This window comes from Odontesthes bonariensis, chromosome 24, assembly GCF_027942865.1.
Source record: "Odontesthes bonariensis isolate fOdoBon6 chromosome 24, fOdoBon6.hap1, whole genome shotgun sequence".
Classification (NCBI taxonomy): domain Eukaryota; kingdom Metazoa; phylum Chordata; class Actinopteri; order Atheriniformes; family Atherinopsidae; genus Odontesthes; species Odontesthes bonariensis.
The window spans coordinates 1,113,877-1,136,294 of record NC_134529.1 but is presented as its reverse complement, the minus strand read 5'-3'; the positions used below and the strand labels follow the sequence as shown (position 1 = coordinate 1,136,294).

Genomic DNA, 22,418 nt, shown 5'->3' with positions numbered 1-22,418 from the left:
AGCCTTTCGGCCCAACATAAGCAGAAAGTGTTCAGTGTTTTCATGTGATCGTAATGATTCAGGGACACAGCCCAGTAGACATAGGAATGGGTTGGCCGATCCCGGGGCCCATCCCGGGGCCCATCCCGGGGCCCATCCCGAGAGCCGATCCCGGGGCCGATCCCGAGAGCCGATCCCGGGGCCCATCCCGGGGCCCATCCCGGGGCCCATCCCGGGGCCCATCCCGAGAGCCGATCCCGGGGCCCATCCCGGGGCCCATCCCGGGGCCCATCCCGGGGCCCATCCCGGGGCCCATCCCGGGGCCCATCGCGGGGCCCATCCCGGGGCCGATCCCGGTCTCTGGATCTCAGAGAGCATTCAGTAGCGGCAGGATAAACCGTGTTGGAAGCTTCACCCGGGTCATCAGCACCTCAGTGACTCACCTTTGGTCAATCAGAAGGACCCAAAGTTCAGAGGCTGCTCCTCTGGATTGGTCCAGCATGGTCACATGACCTCAGGATGCTTCCTGTCCGTCTGCAGGCTCCTCCCCCTGCTTTTCCAGGATATTAACCTGGAACTTTTTCCTTTTGTCTTTATTTCCTCGTGTTTCTGTCCTGTTTCAGATCATTTGAATGTATTATTACAGATTCATTCTGATAAATTCACAGTTGAAACATGTTTCTGTGTTTTCATTTCAAAGAGTTTTTATGTTTGTTGCTGTAAATGCAATCACCAAGATGGTGGATTTACTGAAGAGGCGTCACTCCTTCAGTAACCGTCCCTGTGGTCCTGGGAGTCCCGACCCAGAGACCCTCCCGGAGACGCTCTCCTATCTGTCCGTCGAGGAGGCGGAGACTCACAGAGATCCCAAGGGTTGTGATTGGTCGGCTAACAACATCACTTCCAGAATCACTTTCCCGGTTTAGCTCCTTCCTCTCAGAACAACAACGCCGCCATTTCTGAAAGAGTTTCCTGTGTGCCGGGCAACATTTGGTCAACGAGCTCCAACTCGCCATCGTTCACTGTGAGGAGGAACGGAGTCGGAAGGGGAACAACCAATCAACCACTTTCACCATAGAGGTCGTTGGGTCCTTTAACCCTCCTGTTGTCCTGCGGGTCCAAAGTGAGCCACCACCATGTTTAGCTGCAGAAGAAATACCTTAAACTCTCTTTTTCCAACCTGAAATGTTCTGACTTTTCCTAAAGGGACCCCATCATTAGAAAAAGTCAGACTTTATTTTTGTTTATGTTTCCATGTGGGCTGTACACCACTAGGGTACAAAGATTGTCTTATGGGTCACTTTTGACCCGTGAATTATAAAAACAAAAACTGAGAAAACAAGAAAACTGTTGGTCCAACTGACAGTTGGTATGTGGTTAAAAAAAAAAGTGTAATCCTGAAAACTGCTGATTGTCTTTTTGTATTGTGTAACAAAAAATACATGATAAAAAATGTATTGAGTTGAGTTGAATAGATCAATAACAGGTGGTTTCATCATACTAAATAGATTTTGGATTTAAAATTTAATTAAGTTGCTTTATTTTGGGGCTTTGGTAGGGCGGGGCATTTCTGACCCGTAGGACAAAGGGAGTAAACACAACACAAAGGGTTACCGCAGCGCCGCCTGCTGATCGGGAGGAGAACTGCCTCGGGTATCCGACAGCCGACGCAGAACTCTGAAAGGTTTAAAGCCTCTGAGGGACCACGGAGTCGGATTGGCCGATAGAGACGGAGAAGCATACCGAGGCCTTTAGCCTGGATCACAAACACACAGCTCTCAGATTTATTACAACATAAATCCGAAATCCTTCTTTATCTAAAAATATCTTCGGTTTTCATATAAATCAAGTTTCTGAAATGCTTCTGAGAGGAACTGGAATGTAACATCTGCTCTTCTGCCGTCAATAAAAACACCCAAAGCTGACGATAACTTAACATTTGAAAGAGTTTTGAATAAAATTTGTGTGAAAGCAGAAGAATTTGAGCAGGTGAAACAGCATTAAAGCAGACTTTTATTGAACTGAGATCCACAACACTGATCAGCTGACTGCTTCTATAAACACAAACTGAACCAGATGAGCTGGCAGACACACAGCTGATGATGCTGCAGGAAGCTGAAACGATGAGGTGACCACACTGTGAAATCAGTTTTACAGAGAAAAGGTTCAGCAGGCTGTCCAGACCGGATCTGAACCATGTTTATGGTCTCAGATCCCAGATGGGAGTCTTCATCATGGATGCCTTTATCAGTCAGCTAAGACTGTTTATTTATTACTTATCATAGTGAAGAACAGTTCACATTAACTCATTCTAACATGATATGTCTGCTAACATGCTAATAACATTTATCTCTTGAGCCCTAATTGATTGATTTTATTATTGAGCCATTTAACTTTAATCCTTGAAAAGAACGGAGGGCTGTGATTGGTGGACACATCCAGGAAGCGGTTTTCCTCCACGCTCCGCCTGATGGAATGAACATCAGCAGCTGATAGGCCGGTTTTCAGAGACAGCAGAGCCGACACATGAGCGCCACTGAGGAGACAAGACACAACAGAGATCAACCAAAATCAATCAATCAATCTGCCAAACAATCAAACTAAATATAAAACGAACAGGTCAATAATAACGTTATTGGTCAAAGAAGATATCTCTGTCAGGACTGGTTATTATGACCAAAAGTGTCATTAAACATCTGGTGAACAGCTGTGTGGTAAAACACACTGAAACTACATTTCAGCTCACATCAGTAATGCATAAAATACTAAAGAGCAGACAAGTATCATTTAAATACACACATCTGTGCAGTAACTAACACATCTGTGCAGTAACTAACACATCTGTACAGTAACAAAACACATCTGTGCAGTAACTAACACATCTGTACAGTAACTAACACATCTGTACAGTAACTAACACACATCTGTACAGTAACTAACACATCTGTGCAGTAACTAACACATCTGTACAGTAACTAACACACCTGTACAGTAACTAACACACATCTGTACAGTAACTAACACACCTGTACAGTAACTAACACATCTGTACAGTAACTAACACACATCTGTGCAGTAACTAACACACATCTGTGCAGTAACTAACACATCTGTACAGTAACAAACACATCTGTACAGTAACTAACACACATCTGTACAGTAACTAACACATCTGTACAGTAACTAACACATCTGTACAGTAACTAACACACATCTGTGCAGTAACTAACACATCTGTACAGGAATTACACACATCTGTGCAGTAACAAAACACATCTGTACAGGAATTACACACACCTGTGCAGTAACTAACACACATCTGTGCAGTAACAAAACACATCTGTACAGTAACTAACACACCTGTACAGTAACTAACACACATCTGTACAGTAACTAACACACCTGTACAGTAACTAACACATCTGTACAGTAACTAACACACATCTGTGCAGTAACTAACACACATCTGTGCAGTAACTAACACATCTGTACAGTAACAAACACATCTGTACAGTAACTAACACACATCTGTACAGTAACTAACACATCTGTACAGTAACTAACACATCTGTACAGTAACTAACACACATCTGTGCAGTAACTAACACATCTGTACAGGAATTACACACATCTGTGCAGTAACAAAACACATCTGTACAGGAATTACACACACCTGTGCAGTAACTGACACATCTGTACAGTAACTAACACACATCTGTACAGTAACTAACACATCTGTACAGTAACTAACACATCTGTACAGTAACTAACACATCTGTACAGTAACTAACACACATCTGTACAGTAACTAACACACACCTGTGCAGTAACTGACACATCTGTACAGTAACTAACACACATCTGTACAGTAACTAACACATCTGTACAGTAACTAACACATCTGTACAGTAACTAACACACCTGTACAGTAACTAACACATCTGTACAGTAACTAACACACATCTGTGCAGTAACTAACACATCTGTACAGTAACTAACACATCTGTACAGTAACTAACACATCTGTGCAGTAACTAACACACATCTGTACAGTAACTAACACATCTGTACAGTAACTAACACACCTGTACAGTAACTAACACATCTGTACAGTAACTAACACACATCTGTGCAGTAACTAACACATCTGTGCAGTAACTAACACATCTGTACAGTAACTAACACATCTGTACAGTAACTAACACATCTGTACAGTAACTAACACACATCTGTGCAGTAACTAACACACATCTGTGCAGTAACTAACACATCTGTACAGTAACTAACACACCTCTGCAGTAACTAACACATCTGTACAGGAATTACACACATCTGTGCAGTAAATAGACACATCTGTACAGTAACTAACACACCTCTGCAGTAACTAACACACATCTGTGCAGTAACTAACACACATCTGTGCAGTAACAAAACACATCTGTACAGGAATTACACACACCTGTGCAGTAACTAACACACATCTGTGCAGTAACAAAACACATCTGTGCAGTAACTGACACATCTGTACAGTAACTAACACACATCTGTGCAGTAACTAACACATCTGTACAGTAACTAACACATCTGTACAGTAACAAAACACATCTGTACAGGAATTACACACACCTGTGCAGTAACTAACACACATCTGTGCAGTAACAAAACACATCTGTACAGTAACTAACACATCTGTGCAGTAACTAACACATCTGTACAGTAACTAACACAAATCTGTGCAGTAACTAACACATCTGTACAGTAACTAACACATCTGTACAGTAACTAACACATCTGTACAGTAACTAACACACATCTGTGCAGTAACTAACACACATCTGTGCAGTAACTAACACATCTGTACAGTAACTAACACATCTGTACAGTAACTAACACATCTGTACAGTAACTAACACACATCTGTGCAGTAACTAACACACATCTGTGCAGTAACTAACACACATCTGTACAGTAACTAACACACCTCTGCAGTAACTAACACATCTGTACAGGAATTACACACATCTGTGCAGTAAATAGACACATCTGTACAGTAACTAACACATCTGTGCAGTAACTAAAACACATCTGTACAGGAATTACACACATCTGTGCAGTAACTAACACACATCTGTACATTAACTAACACACCTGTGCAGTAACTAACACATCTGTACAGTAACTAACACATCTGTACATTAACTAACACACCTGTGCAGTAACTAACACATCTGTACAGTAACTAACACATCTGTGCAGTAACTAACACATCTGTGCAGTAACTAACACATCTGTACATTAACTAACACACCTGTGCAGTAACTAACACACATCTGTACATTAACTAACACACCTGTGCAGTAACTAACACACCTGTGCAGTAACTAACACATCTGTACAGTAACTAACACATCTGTACATTAACTAACACACCTGTGCAGTAACTAACACACCTGTGCAGTAACTAACACATCTGTACATTAACTAACACATCTGTGCAGTAACTAACACACCTGTGCAGTAACTAACACACCTGTGCAGTAACTAACACATCTGTGCAGTAACTAACACATCTGTACATTAACTAACACACCTGTGCAGTAACTAACACACATCTGTACATTAACTAACACACCTGTGCAGTAACTAACACATCTGTGCAGTAACTAACACACCTGTACATTAACTAACACACCTGTGCAGTAACTAACACACATCTGTACAGTAACTAACACACCTGTGCAGTAACTAACACACCTGTGCAGTAACTAAAACATCTGTACAGTAACTAACACACATCTGTGCAGTAACTAACACATCTGTGCAGTAACTAACACATATGTACATTAACTAACACACATCTGTACAGTAACTAACACACATCTGTGCAGTAACTAACACATCTGTACATTAACTAACACACCTGTGCAGTAACTAACACACATCTGTACATTAACTAAAACATCTGTGCATTAACTAACACACATCTGTACAGTAACTAACACACATCTGTGCAGTAACTAACACATCTGTACATTAACTAACACACCTGTGCAGTAACTAACACACATCTGTACATTAACTAACACACCTGTGCAGTAACTAACACACCTGTGCAGTAACTAAAACATCTGTACAGTAACTAACACACATCTGTGCAGTAACTAACACATCTGTGCAGTAACTAACACACATCTGTACATTAACTAACACACCTGTGCAGTAACTAACACACCTGTGCAGTAACTAAAACATCTGTACAGTAACTAACACACATCTGTGCAGTAACTAACACATCTGTGCAGTAACTAACACACATCTGTACATTAACTAACACATCTGTGCAGTAACTAACACACATCTGTACATTAACTAACACATCTGTACAGTAACTAACACATCTGTGCAGTAACTAACACATCTGTGCAGTAACTAACACATCTGTACATTAACTAACACACCTGTGCAGTAACTAACACACATCTGTACATTAACTAACACACCTGTGCAGTAACTAACACATCTGTGCAGTAACTAACACATCTGTACATTAACTAACACACCTGTGCAGTAACTAACACATCTGTGCAGTAACTAACACACATCTGTACATTAACTAACACACCTGTGCAGTAACTAACACACATCTGTGCAGTAACTAACACATCTGTACAGTAACTAACACACCTGTGCAGTAACTAACACATCTGTACAGTAACTAACACATCTGTACAGTAACTAACACATCTGTACAGGAATTACACACATCTGTGCAGTAAATAGACACATCTGTACAGTAACTAACACATCTGTGCAGTAACTAAAACACATCTGTACAGGAATTACACACATCTGTACGGTAACTAACACATCTGTACAGTAACTAACACACATCTGTACAGTAACTAACCCATCTGTACAGTAACTAACACATCTGTGCAGTAACTAACACACATCTGTGCAGTAACTAACACATCTGTGCAGTAACTAAAACACATCTGTACAGGAATTACACACATCTGTACAGTAACTAACACATCTGTACAGTAACTAAAACACATCTGTACAGGAATTACACACATCTGTACAGTAACTAACACACATCTGTGCAGTAACTAACACATCTGTGCAGTAACTAACACACATCTGTACATTAACTAACACACCTGTGCAGTAACTAAAACATCTGTACAGTAACTAACACATCTGTGCAGTAACTAACACATCTGTGCGGTAACTAACACATCTGTACAGTAACTAACACACATCTGTACAGTAACTAACACATCTGTGCAGTAACTAACACATCTGTGCAGTAACTAACACACATCTGTACAGTAACTAACACACATCTGTGCAGTAACTAACACATCTGTACATTAACTAACACACCTGTGCAGTAACTAACACACATCTGTACATTAACTAACACACCTGTGCAGTAACTAACACATCTGTACAGTAACTAACACACACCTGTACATTAACTAACACACCTGTGCAGTAACTAACACATCTGTGCAGTAACTAACACATCTGTACATTAACTAACACACCTGTGCAGTAACTAACACACCTGTGCAGTAACTAACACATCTGTACAGTAACTAACACACCTGTGCAGTAACTAACACACATGTGCAGTAACTAACACATCTGTACAGTAACTAACACACCTGTGCAGTAACTAACACATCTGTACATTAACTAACACACCTGTGCAGTAACTAACACATCTGTGCAGTAACTAACACACCTGTGCAGTAACTAACACATCTGTGCAGTAACTAACACATCTGTGCAGTAACTAACACATCTGTACATTAACTAACACACCTGTGCAGTAACTAACACATATGTACATTAACTAACACACCTGTGCAGTAACTAACACACCTGTGCAGTAACTAACACATCTGTACATTAACTAACACACCTGTGCAGTAACTAACACACATCTGTGCAGTAACTAACACATCTGTACATTAACTAACACACCTGTGCAGTAACTAACACACACCTGTACATTAACTAACACACCTGTGCAGTAACTAAAACATCTGTACAGTAACTAACACACATCTGTGCAGTAACTAACACATCTGTACAGTAACTAACACACCTGTACAGTAACTAACACACCTGTGCAGTAACTAACACACACCTGTGCAGTAACTAACACATCTGTGCAGTAACTAACACACCTGTACAGTAACTAACACACCTGTGCATTAACTAACACACCTGTGCAGTAACTAACACACACCTGTACATTAACTAACACACCTGTGCAGTAACTAACACATCTGTGCAGTAACTAACACATCTGTACATTAACTAACACACCTGTGCAGTAACTAACACATCTGTGCATTAACTAACACACCTGTGCAGTAACTAACACACACCTGTACATTAACTAACACACCTGTGCATTAACTAACACACCTGTGCAGTAACTAACACACACCTGTACATTAACTAACACACCTGTGCAGTAACTAACACATCTGTACAGTAACTAACACACATCTGTACAGTAACTAACACACCTGTGCAGTAACTAACACATCTGTACATTAACTAACACACCTGTGCAGTAACTAACACATCTGTACATTAACTAACACACCTGTGCAGTAACTAACACATCTGTACAGTAACTAACACACATCTGTACAGTAACTAACACACCTGTGCAGTAACTAACACATCTGTACATTAACTAACACACCTGTGCAGTAACTAACACATCTGTGCATTAACTAACACACCTGTGCAGTAACTAACACATCTGTACAGTAACTAACACACATCTGTACAGTAACTAACACACCTGTGCAGTAACTAACACACCTGTGCAGTAACTAACACATCTCTACAGTAACTAACAGATCTGTACAGTAACTAACACATCTGTACATTAACTAACACACATCTGTACAGTAACTAACACACATCTGTACAGTAACTAACACATCTGTACAGTAACTAACACACATCTGTACAGTAACTAACACATCTGTACAGTAACTAACACACATCTGTGCAGTAACTATCACATCTGTACATTAACTAACACACATCTGTACATTAACTAACACACATCTGTACAGTAACTAACACACATCTGTACAGTAACTAACACATCTGTACAGTAACTAACACACATCTGTGCAGTAACTAACACACACCTGTGCAGTAACTAACACACCTGTGCAGTAACTAACACATCTGTGCAGTAACTAACACATCTGTACAGTAACTAACACACCTGTGCAGTAACTAACACATCTGTGCAGTAACTAACACATCTGTACAGTAACTAACACACCTGTGCAGTAACTAACACACATCTGTGCAGTAACTAACACATCTGTGCAGTAACTAACACATCTGTGCAGTAACTAACACATCTGTACAGTAACTAACACATCTGTGCAGTAACTAACACACCTGTGCAGTAACTAACACATCTGTGCAGTAACTAACACATCTGTACAGTAACTAACACATCTGTGCAGTAACTAACACACCTGTGCAGTAACTAACACACATCTGTGCAGTAACTAACACATCTGTACAGTAACTAACACACCTGTGCAGTAACTAACACACATCTGTACAGTAACTAACAGCAGCATTGAAAGTTTCCACACTTAATGAGTCCTCAGTACTTTTCCTCTCACGTCACACACCTGTGACACCTGAACCCCACCCTGTTGTCTCCATGGCAACCAGGCGTTTCTCACGCAGTGAATCCAGGTCAAAGCGTTAGTATCAGAGGAGGCAGAATAACCTGAGAGATACATGACGCCTCGCAGAGACACAAAGGAACAGACGGGGACACCAAACCAACTGAATAAAAGGAAAACATGGCGCTCCCCCTCAGCTCAGACCGATGAAACCCGACACCACGAACACGGCGTGTTTCACCTCCCTGAGGACGGGCGCCAGCTTAGATTGGTCAGGGTGGGGTGGTGATGTAGGACACGGATGCGGACTTATGAAAGAAAACTGGGTTTATTTCACAAAAACAAAAACAACAAAGCGCGGCTGAGCCGGATTCAAAAACATAACCGTGAAAAACAAACAAAAAGACTAGACAAGGCATGGAATAAATAAATACTTCGCTTCAGGCAGGTGACGAAGAACATGGGTAGCACAGGTAACATGGGTGGGCAAGGCAAAGATCTGGCAAACTGACGGGGGAGACGGGAAACTAAATGGAGGGCCGGGAGACAGGGTGCAGCTGGGGACTGATAGGTGAGGGGAAACTAAAACGTGGCAAAACTAAAAACCAAAACGTGACCTAAAACATAAAACTTAAAACATGATTCCCCTGGGATCTGTTTGATGTTATCAAAGGGTAAATGTTCGGAGGTCTGCAGCTCCTGAAGAGGCTTTGGGGTCCTCGGGGAGACTCTGGACTGAGCTTATTTTTATTCTCACACATTTTTAGAACCTGTGTTTTAAGGCTCTAACCTGGGTGGCATTGATGGGGCCTCATTAAAGGGACAGTTCGCCTCTTAAAGGGACAGTTCGCCTTAAAGGGACAGTTCGCCTCTTCTGACATGAAGCTGTGTAACATCCCATATCAGCAGCATCATTTCTGAACATCTTCTTACCCCCTGCTGCGTCCTGTGAGCAGAGTTCCAGCCTCGTTTTGGTGTTGGTGAAGGTAGTCCGGCTAGTTGGCTGGGGTTTAAAAAATAAAGCGTTTTGCTTCTCAGAACAATATGCGTTCAACAGAGTAATACATTTGCATCACAGAATGGTTCTCCAGGAAAAAGTCAAACCTCACAAAACCATTTTGTGATGCAAATGTATTACTCTGTTGAACGCATATTGTTCTGAGAAGCAAAACGCTTTATTTTTTAAACCCCAGCCAACTAGCCGGACTACCTTCATCAACACCAAAACGAGGCTGGAACTCTGCTCACAGGACGCAGCAGGGGGTAAGAAGATGTTCAGAAATGATGCTGCTGATATGGGATGTTACACAGCTTCATGTCAGAAGAGGCGAACTGTCCCTTTAAGAGGCGAACTGTCCCTTTAAGAGGCGAACTGTCCCTTTAAGGAGGCGAACTGTCCCTTTAAGAGGAGAACTGTCCCTTTAAGAGGCGAACTGTCCCTTTAAGGAGGCGAACTGTCCCTTTAAGAGGAGAACTGTCCCTTTAAGAGGCGAACTGTCCCTTTAATGAGGCGAACTGTCCCTTTAAGAGGCGAACTGTCCCTTTAAGGAGGCGAACTGTCCCTTTAAGAGGAGAACTGTCCCTTTAAGAGGCGAACTGTCCCTTTAATGAGGCGAACTGTCCCTTTAATGAGGCGAACTGTCCCTTTACAGTTTTTACCCATTGCTTGAACACTATAGACACATGCTTAAACCAAAGTAACATAACTTGAAGTTGTTGTTACTATACCTTAAACAAAGTGTAACCATGCCTTAAACAAAAGCGCCTCTGTGCACTTTAGTTGCAATTCTGCAACACACTTGCTCCTGAACACTACACACTATTTCATACATAAGACACTTCGTTCAAAAATGAAATCTCAGGGTACCATTGGGAAAACACATCTATTCAAAATACAAAACACACTGGGTAATTGAAAACACTTGGACACACACCTGAAAATACTTAATTACAAAACTGAACACCAATCAGCCAGCTACAAAAAGGCCTCAGTTAAGCCATTTTGAGAACTTTGCAAGCATGGAGGCAGGGAGAGCTAGAGGCAGAGGACGAGGCGGAGGACGAGGCGGAGGACGAGGCGGAGGTCAAGGTCGAGGTCGAAGAGGCCATGCAAGGACAATAATTTCTGATGACATCAGAGCAACTTTGGTGGACCATGTCATCAATCATGGCCTGACTGCAAGGGAAGCTGGGCAGAGAGTCCATCCTAATCTGAGCCGTTTCACGGTTGCATCCATAATTAGGACATTCCGACTAGAAAACAGGTATGTCTTCAACTCTCTACTCTACTCAGTACTGTACCATATCACATTACCATATCACATGTACTGTATTGCATGGTGGCTGATGTTTTGTGTTGTGTTAGTTTTGAGAAACATAACGTGATAACGTGTTGAGATGTTTCAGTACTGTGTATGGTATAAACAGTAAAGTACAGTATATACAGTACTTAAAATTTATGGTTGCATTTTTCTACAGAACGGCTAGAAGACCTCCTGGGGGTGGACGCCAACGCCTGTTCACTCAACAGCAGGAACTTGCCATTGTGAACCTCGTCCGAGCAAACAATGCAATCCGTCTCCACCAGCTACAGCAACAAATAATTGCAGATGAGGAAGTGTTCAACAATGTCAATCGAGTTAGCATAACCACTATCCGACGCATTTTAGTAAAGCACAACATGACCATGAAACAACTGTACAGGGTCCCATTTCAGAGGAACAGTGTCAGGGTCAAAGGACTTCGACATTTATATGTACAGGTAAGTGTAACAGTCCTTTACATTTACAATACAGAATGGGTGCTGTCCAGTGAATATGTACCATTGGCTCAGTACCACATAGATACATTCAGAAAGCTACACAGGCACCTGTGTGGTGGAGTGGGGCGGTTCTGTATGTGTAGTACTGTAGTTGTGTGCTTTGAGTAATGCCATCCACAATATGTATTTTTTGTTACAGAGAATGTTGGACATGGATGGAGCTGCACAGCCTCATGAAATTATTTACATTGACGAGGCTGGATTCAACCTGACCAAAAATAGACGACGGGGACGTAATATAATTGGCCAAAGGGCAATTGTGCACGTCCCGGGGCAGCGCGGGGGAAATATCACAATGTGTGCCGCCATTAGCCTTCAAGGGCTACTGCACCATCATGCCAAACTGGGTCCCTATAACACGCAACACATCATAACATTTCTAGATACACTTCATGATGCGGTTGTACAGAACAGACCAGAGCAGCCCAGGTTTGTTGTTGTGTGGGATAACGTTAGTTTCCATCGGGCTGCTCTGGTCCGGAACTGGTTCGCCCATCATGATCAGTTTGAAGTTGTGTACTTGCCCCCTTACTCGCCATTTCTAAATCCCATTGAAGAATTTTTTTCAGCTTGGAGATGGCGGGTATATGACCGCCAACCACATGACCGCATGCCTCTTCTGCAGGCAATGGAACAGGCCTGCGGAGACATTGCCGTAAGGTCCATCAATGGCTGGATTAGGCACACAAGGCGATATTTCCCGCGATGCTTGGCAAGAGAAGACATCGCTTGTGATGTCGATGAGATCCTGTGGCCCGACCCCAACAGACGGCAGGATCCATGAGCGCAATTATGCACAATTCAGTTTTTCTTTGTTTACGATAGTGTATTGTTTGTTTTTTTTTATTTTTGGTATAGAGTATTTAGTATTGACTATTTCATTTTGTTGTTGTTGTGAAAAAGTGCCTTCTGTGGAACTGAATAAAAACAGTGAAAACGAAAGACTGCAGTGTTTTATATAAAGTAGACTAGTGTGTTGCTGCTGCTCTGAAAGTGTATTCATATGATGCAAGTGGGTATCATTTTGTCATCAGAGTGACATTTTGACAAAGGATTGTTAAGTTTTGATAGCAGAGTTTCAAGTTGACACAGATGTGAATGGTTTATTTCCCAGTGTTGTGTCTTATTTGCTTGAGTGTAGAGTTTTGGCACAATGAGCGAAGTTTTGCAAAATGTGTTCAAGCAACGGGCAAAAACTGTAAAGGCGAACTGTCCCTTTAAGAGGCGAACTGTCCCTTTAAGAGGAGAACTGTCCCTTTAAGAGGAGAACTGTCCCTTTAAGAGGAGAACTGTCCCTTTAAAGAGGCGAACTGTCCCTTTAAGAGGTGAACTGTCCCTTTAAGGAGGCGAACTGTCCCTTTAAGAGGCGAACTGTCCCTTTAAGAGGAGAACTGTCCCTTTAAGAGGCGAACTGTCCCTTTAAAGAGGAGAACTGTCCCTTTAAAGAGGAGAACTGTCCCTTTAAGAGGAGAACTGTCCCTTTAAGAGGTGAACTGTCCCTTTAAGAGGCGAACTGTCCCTTTAAGAGGCGAACTGTCCCTTTAAGAGGAGAACTGTCCCTTTAAGAGGCGAACTGTCCCTTTAAAGAGGAGAACTGTCCCTTTAAGAGGAGAACTGTCCCTTTAAGAGGTGAACTGTCCCTTTAAGGATGTCAGTCTGGTAGAATGGCTGCCGGCTCCAGCTCGACCTGAGGGGTCAGTAAAGGAGGTTAACTGGACTCACTGACAGGCGCCAGCACTTTGGATCAGAACAATGAGACCGCAGGAACTGCAGTGAGATTATTTTAATCTTTTTTTCCCGGCACCACCAGGTGACTCTACAGGTGTGAAGAACCTTTGGACTGCTGCACATCTGTGAGGAGTTTCTGCTGCTGGAACCAGAAGCTCACACAGTTCCTGTGATGCGATGGGATAAAACGCAGAGGAGAGCTGAACTGCTCAGCCACTGATGTGACTACTGATGAGATTACATCATCAGCCGGCTGCCGTCCAATCAGGCGCCTCTATGGGGGGGGCGTCTGTGATGAATGAGCAGGGACTCATTAAGAACCTGGACCCGTTTCTGGCTCTGCTGTGAGATGGAACAGGATGTACCTGAGGTCAGGGAAGCTCTGCGCCAGGCTGACCAGCTCCAGCTGCACGCTGGCCGGATCCTGCAGACGAAGAAGCTCAGCGAGGCTGCAGAGAAGCCCACAGAGCCAGGAGGCCCCCGGGCCCTGAGAAGGAACACATCATTAAAACTAAACTACAGAGCCAGGAGGCCCCCGGGCCCTGAGAAGGAACACATCATTAAAACTAAACCACAGAGCCAGGAGGCCCCCGGGCCCTGAGAGAAGGAACACATCATTAAAACTAAACTACAGAGCCAGGAGGCCCCCGGGCCCTGAGAAGGAACACATCATTAAAACTAAACTACAGAGCCAGGAGGCCCCTGGGCCCTGAGAGAAGGAACACATCATTAAAACTAAACTACAGAGCCAGGAGGCCCCCGGGCCCTGAGAAGGAACACATCATTAAAACTAAACTACAGAGCCAGGAGGCCCCCGGGCCCTGAGAGAAGGAACACATCATTAAAACTAAACTACAGAGCCAGGAGGCCCCTGGGCCCTGAGAAGGAACACATCATTAAAACTAAACTACAGAGCCAGGAGGCCCCTGGGCCCTGAGAGAAGGAACACATCATTAAAACTAAACTACAGAGCCAGGAGGCCCCCGGGCCCTGAGAAGGAACACATCATTAAAACTAAACTACAGAGCCAGGAGGCCCCCGGGCCCTGAGAGAAGGAACACATCATTAAAACTAAACTACAGAGCCAGGAGGCCCCTGGGCCCTGAGAAGGAACACATCATTAAAACTAAACTACAGAGCCAGGAGGCCCCCGGGCCCTGAGAAGGAACACATCATTAAAACTAAACCACAGAGCCAGGAGGCCCCCGGGCCCTGAGAAGGAACACATCATTAAAACTAAACTACAGAGCCAGGAGGCCCCCGGGCCCTGAGAAGGAACACATCATTAAAACTAAACTACAGAGCCAGGAGGCCCCCGGGCCCTGAGAAGGAACACATCATTAAAACTAAACCACAGAGCCAGGAGGCCCCTGGGCCCTGAGAAGGAACACATCATTAAAACTAAACTACAGAGCCAGGAGGCCCCCGGGCCCTGAGAAGGAACACATCATTAAAACTAAACCACAGAGCCAGGAGGCCCCCGGGCCCTGAGAGAAGGAACACATCATTAAAACTAAACCACAGAGCCAGGAGGCCCCCGGGCCCTGAGAAGGAACACATCATTAAAACTAAACTACAGAGCCAGGAGGCCCCCGGGCCCTGAGAAGGAACACATCATTAAAACTAAACCACAGAGCCAGGAGGCCCCCGGGCCCTGAGAAGGAACACATCATTAAAACTAAACTACAGAGCCAGGAGGCCCCCGGGCCCTGAGAAGGAACACATCATTAAAACTAAACTACAGAGCCAGGAGGCCCCCGGGCCCTGAGAGAAGGAACACATCATTAAAACTAAACTACAGAGCCAGGAGGCCCCCGGGCCCTGAGAAGGAACACATCATTAAAACTAAACTACAGAGCCAGGAGGCCCCCGGGCCCTGAGAAGGAACACATCATTAAAACTAAACCACAGAGCCAGGAGGCCCCCGGGCCCTGAGAAGGAACACATCATTAAAACTAAACCACAGAGCCAGGAGGCCCCCGGGCCCTGAGAAGGAACACATCATTAAAACTAAACCACAGAGCCAGGAGGCCCCCGGGCCCTGAGAGAAGGAACACATCATTAAAACTAAACTACAGAGCCAGGAGGCCCCCGGGCCCTGAGAAGGAACACATCATTAAAACTAAACTACAGAGCCAGGAGGCCCCCGGGCCCTGAGAGAAGGAACACATCATTAAAACTAAACCACAGAGCCAGGAGGCCCCCGGGCCCTGAGAAGGAACACATCATTAAAACTAAACTACAGAGCCAGGAGGCCCCCGGGCCCTGAGAAGGAACACATCATTAAAACTAAACCACAGAGCCAGGAGGCCCCCGGGCCCTGAGAAGGAACACATCATTAAAACTAAACTACAGAGCCAGGAGGCCCCCGGGCCCTGAGAAGGAACACATCATTAAAACTAAACCACAGAGCCAGGAGGCCCCCGGGCCCTGAGAAGGAACACATCATTAAAACTAAACTACAGAGCCAGGAGGCCCCTGGGCCCTGAGAGAAGGAACACATCATTAAAACTAAACTACAGAGCCAGGAGGCCCCCGGGCCCTGAGAGAAGGAACACATCATTAAAACTAAACCACAGAGCCAGGAGGCCCCTGGGCCCTGAGAAGGAACACATCATTAAAACTAAACTACAGAGCCAGGAGGCCCTCGGGCCCTGAGAAGGAACATATCATTAAAACTAAACCACAGAGCCAGGAGGCCCCTGGGCCCTGAGAAGGAACACATCATTAAAACTAAACTACAGAGCCAGGAGGCCCCTGGGCCCTGAGAAGGAACACATCATTAAAACTAAACTACAGAGCCAGGAGGCCCCTGGGCCCTCAGAGAAGGAACACATCATTAAAACTAAACTACAGAGCCAGGAGGCCCCCGGGCCCTGAGAAGGAACACATCATTAAAACTAAACTACAGAGCCAGGAGGCCCCCGGGCCCTGAGAAGGAACACATCATTAAAACTAAACTACAGAGCCAGGAGGCCCCCGGGCCCTGAGAAGGAACACATCATTAAAACTAAACTACAGAGCCAGGAGGCCCCCGGGCCCTGAGAAGGAAATCATTAAAACTAAACCACAGAGCCAGGAGGCCCCCGGGCCCTGAGAGAAGGAACACATCATTAAAACTAAACCACAGAGCCAGGAGGCCCCCGGGCCCTGAGAGAAGGAACACATCATTAAAACTAAACTACAGAGCCAGGAGGCCCCCGGGCCCTGAGAAGGAACACATCATTAAAACTAAACCACAGAGCCAGGAGGCCCCCGGGCCCTGAGAAGGAACACATCATTAAAACTAAACCACAGAGCCAGGAGGCCCCCGGGCCCTGAGAAGGAACACATCATTAAAACTAAACCACAGAGCCAGGAGGCCCCCGGGCCCTGAGAAGGAACACATCATTAAAACTAAACTACAGAGCCAGGAGGCCCCCGGGCCCTGAGAAGGAACACATCATTAAAACTAAACTACAGAGCCAGGAGGCCCCCGGGCCCTGAGAAGGAACACATCATTAAAACTAAACTACAGAGCCAGGAGGCCCCCGGGCCCTGAGAGAAGGAACACATCATTAAAACTAAACTACAGAGCCAGGAGGCCCCCGGGCCCTGAGAAGGAACACATCATTAAAACTAAACTACAGAGCCAGGAGGCCCCCGGGCCCTGAGAAGGAACACATCATTAAAACTAAACTACAGAGCCAGGAGGCCCCCGGGCCCTGAGAAGGAACACATCATTAAAACTAAACCACAGAGCCAGGAGGCCCCCGGGCCCTGAGAGAAGGAACACATCATTAAAACTAAACTACAGAGCCAGGAGGCCCCCGGGCCCTGAGAAGGAACACATCATTAAAACTAAACCACAGAGCCAGGAGGCCCCCGGGCCCTGAGAGAAGGAACACATCATTAAAACTAAACTACAGAGCCAGGAGGCCCCCGGGCCCTGAGAGAAGGAACACATCATTAAAACTAAACTACAGAGCCAGGAGGCCCCCGGGCCCTGAGAAGGAACACATCATTAAAACTAAACTACAGAGCCAGGAGGCCCCCGGGCCCTGAGAAGGAACACATCATTAAAACTAAACCACAGAGCCAGGAGGCCCCCGGGCCCTGAGAGAAGGAACACATCATTAAAACTAAACTACAGAGCCAGGAGGCCCCCGGGCCCTGAGAAGGAACACATCATTAAAACTAAACTACAGAGCCAGGAGGCCCCTGGGCCCTGAGAGAAGGAACACATCATTAAAACTAAACTACAGAGCCAGGAGGCCCCCGGGCCCTGAGAAGGAACACATCATTAAAACTAAACTACAGAGCCAGGAGGCCCCCGGGCCCTGAGAGAAGGAACACATCATTAAAACTAAACTACAGAGCCAGGAGGCCCCTGGGCCCTGAGAAGGAACACATCATTAAAACTAAACTACAGAGCCAGGAGGCCCCTGGGCCCTGAGAGAAGGAACACATCATTAAAACTAAACTACAGAGCCAGGAGGCCCCCGGGCCCTGAGAAGGAACACATCATTAAAACTAAACTACAGAGCCAGGAGGCCCCCGGGCCCTGAGAGAAGGAACACATCATTAAAACTAAACTACAGAGCCAGGAGGCCCCTGGGCCCTGAGAAGGAACACATCATTAAAACTAAACTACAGAGCCAGGAGGCCCCCGGGCCCTGAGAAGGAACACATCATTAAAACTAAACCACAGAGCCAGGAGGCCCCCGGGCCCTGAGAAGGAACACATCATTAAAACTAAACTACAGAGCCAGGAGGCCCCTGGGCCCTGAGAGAAGGAACACATCATTAAAACTAAACTACAGAGCCAGGAGGCCCCCGGGCCCTGAGAAGGAACACATCATTAAAACTAAACTACAGAGCCAGGAGGCCCCCGGGCCCTGAGAAGGAACACATCATTAAAACTAAACCACAGAGCCAGGAGGCCCCTGGGCCCTGAGAAGGAACACATCATTAAAACTAAACTACAGAGCCAGGAGGCCCCCGGGCCCTGAGAAGGAACACATCATTAAAACTAAACCACAGAGCCAGGAGGCCCCCGGGCCCTGAGAGAAGGAACACATCATTAAAACTAAACCACAGAGCCAGGAGGCCCCCGGGCCCTGAGAAGGAACACATCATTAAAACTAAACTACAGAGCCAGGAGGCCCCCGGGCCCTGAGAAGGAACACATCATTAAAACTAAACCACAGAGCCAGGAGGCCCCCGGGCCCTGAGAAGGAACACATCATTAAAACTAAACTACAGAGCCAGGAGGCCCCCGGGCCCTGAGAAGGAACACATCATTAAAACTAAACTACAGAGCCAGGAGGCCCCCGGGCCCTGAGAGAAGGAACACATCATTAAAACTAAACTACAGAGCCAGGAGGCCCCTGGGCCCTGAGAAGGAACACATCATTAAAACTAAACCACAGAGCCAGGAGGCCCCCGGGCCCTGAGAAGGAACACATCATTAAAACTAAACTACAGAGCCAGGAGGCCCCCGGGCCCTGAGAAGGAACACATCATTAAAACTAAACTACAGAGCCAGGAGGCCCCTGGGCCCTGAGAGAAGGAACACATCATTAAAACTAAACTACAGAGCCAGGAGGCCCCCGGGCCCTGAGAAGGAACACATCATTAAAACTAAACTACAGAGCCAGGAGGCCCCCGGGCCCTGAGAGAAGGAACACATCATTAAAACTAAACTACAGAGCCAGGAGGCCCCCGGGCCCTGAGAAGGAACACATCATTAAAACTAAACTACAGAGCCAGGAGGCCCCCGGGCCCTGAGAAGGAACACATCATTAAAACTAAACTACAGAGCCAGGAGGCCCCTGGGCCCTGAGAGAAGGAACACATCATTAAAACTAAACTACAGAGCCAGGAGGCCCCCGGGCCCTGAGAAGGAACACATCATTAAAACTAAACTACAGAGCCAGGAGGCCCCCGGGCCCTGAGAAGGAACACATCATTAAAACTAAACTACAGAGCCAGGAGGCCCCTGGGCCCTGAGAGAAGGAACACATCATTAAAACTAAACTACAGAGCCAGGAGGCCCCCGGGCCCTGAGAAGGAACACATCATTAAAACTAAACTACAGAGCCAGGAGGCCCCCGGGCCCTGAGAAGGAACACATCATTAAAACTAAACTACAGAGCCAGGAGGCCCCCGGGCCCTGAGAGAAGGAACACATCATTAAAACTAAACTACAGAGCCAGGAGGCCCCCGGGCCCTGAGAAGGAACACATCATTAAAACTAAACCACAGAGCCAGGAGGCCCCCGGGCCCTGAGAGAAGGAACACATCATTAAAACTAAACCACAGAGCCAGGAGGCCCCCGGGCCCTGAGAAGGAACACATCATTAAAACTAAACCACAGAGCCAGGAGGCCCCCGGGCCCTGAGAAGGAACACATCATTAAAACTAAACCACAGAGCCAGGAGGCCCCCGGGCCCTGAGAAGGAACACATCATTAAAACTAAACTACAGAGCCAGGAGGCCCCCGGGCCCTGAGAGAAGGAACACATCATTAAAACTAAACCACAGAGCCAGGAGGCCCCCGGGCCCTGAGAAGGAACACATCATTAAAACTAAACTACACAGCCAGGAGGCCCCCGGGCCCTGAGAAGGAACACATCATTAAAACTAAACTACAGAGCCAGGAGGCCCCCGGGCCCTGAGAGAAGGAACACATCATTAAAACTAAACCACAGAGCCAGGAGGCCCCCGGGCCCTGAGAAGGAACACATCATTAAAACTAAACTACAGAGCCAGGAGGCCCCCGGGCCCTGAGAGAAGGAACACATCATTAAAACTAAACTACAGAGCCAGGAGGCCCCCGGGCCCTGAGAAGGAACACATCATTAAAACTAAACTACAGAGCCAGGAGGCCCCTGGGCCCTGAGAAGGAACACATCATTAAAACTAAACTACAGAGCCAGGAGGCCCCCGGGCCCTGAGAAGGAACACATCATTAAAACTAAACTACAGAGCCAGGAGGCCCCTGGGCCCTGAGAAGGAACACATCATTAAAACTAAACTACAGAGCCAGGAGGCCCCTGCACTGGAAAAAATGCCCCTCCAAAAATAAATAAAAACAACAAATAAAAGACGTTTTTGCTTTAAATAAGCAAAAAAAAAAATCTGCCAATGGAACTAGTGAAAATCGGCTTGTCCAGATTTCCTGAAATAAAATGTGATATTTAGGACTTTTGAGTTAAAAGTGATCTTGAAATTAGCTTAAAAACCTCTTCAAATAAAAAAAAAAAAAAGCTTGTTTCATATGATATGTGACTCAAAACTGTCAGGTTGTGGTGTGGAGGGAGGACACGGATGCGGATTTTTCAAAACGTAAAGGGTGATTTATTAACAAAAAAAACAAAGTGCAAAGAAAAAGCGCAGCAACGCTGGATTCAAAAGACTTAACTGTGGGAAAATAAACAAAGAACTAAGCATGGCATGGAATAAATACTTAACTTGGGAAGGGTCGAGGAACATGGAACAAACAGGTCAGGTAGATAGACAAGGAACCCACAAACAGACAGTGAGACAAGAGACTAAACAGAGACTAAATAGAGACTAAATAGAGACTAAACAGAGACTAAACAGAGACTAAATAGAGACTAAACAGAGACTAAACAGAGACTAAATAGAGACTAAATAGAGACTAAATAGAGACTAAATAGAGACTAAACAGAGACTAAATAGAGACTAAATAGAGACTAAATAGAGACTAAACAGAGACTAAATAGAGACTAAATAGAGACTAAATAGAGACTAAACAGAGACTAAACAGAGACTAAATAGAGACTAAATAGAGACTAAATAGAGACTAAACAGAGACTAAATAGAGACTAAACAGAGACTAAATAGAGACTAAACAGAGACTAAACAGAGACTAAATAGAGACTAAATAGAGACTAAATAGAGACTAAATAGAGACTAAACAGAGACTAAACAGAGACTAAATAGAGACTAAATAGAGACTAAATAGAGACTAAATAGAGACTAAACAGAGACTAAATAGAGACTAAACAGAGACTAAATAGAGACTAAATAGAGACTAAACAGAGACTAAATAGAGACTAAATAGAGACTAAATAGAGACTAAACAGAGACTAAATAGAGACTAAATAGAGACTAAATAGAGACTAAACAGAGACTAAACAGAGACTAAATAGAGACTAAATAGAGACTAAACAGAGACTAAATAGAGACTA

General features: G+C 45.0%; 2 protein-coding genes across 2 annotated transcripts in view; one reads left to right on the top strand and one right to left on the bottom strand.

Moving 5' to 3' along the window:
• Positions 1 to 2,006: 2,006 nt before the first annotated feature.
• LOC142375209 (tumor necrosis factor alpha-induced protein 2-like) overlaps positions 2,007 to 22,418 on the bottom strand; it is a 44,214-nt gene continuing 23,802 nt past the window's right edge. Inside the window, exons 12-13 of the mRNA XM_075459176.1 lie at positions 14,586 to 14,707; positions 2,007 to 2,515 (exon numbers count right to left, since the gene is read on the bottom strand). Coding sequence (XP_075315291.1) covers positions 2,326 to 2,515; positions 14,586 to 14,707 — 312 coding nt within the window. The 3' untranslated portion in view covers positions 2,007 to 2,325. The remainder of the gene's footprint in view (positions 2,516 to 14,585; positions 14,708 to 22,418) is intronic.
• LOC142375228 (uncharacterized) lies at positions 11,327 to 13,434 on the top strand. The gene is made up of 3 exons (XM_075459195.1): positions 11,327 to 11,935; positions 12,150 to 12,432; positions 12,632 to 13,434. Exons 1-3 carry the CDS (start codon positions 11,691 to 11,693, stop codon positions 13,274 to 13,276), a joined length of 1,173 nt encoding a protein of 390 aa, XP_075315310.1. The 5' UTR covers positions 11,327 to 11,690; the 3' UTR covers positions 13,277 to 13,434.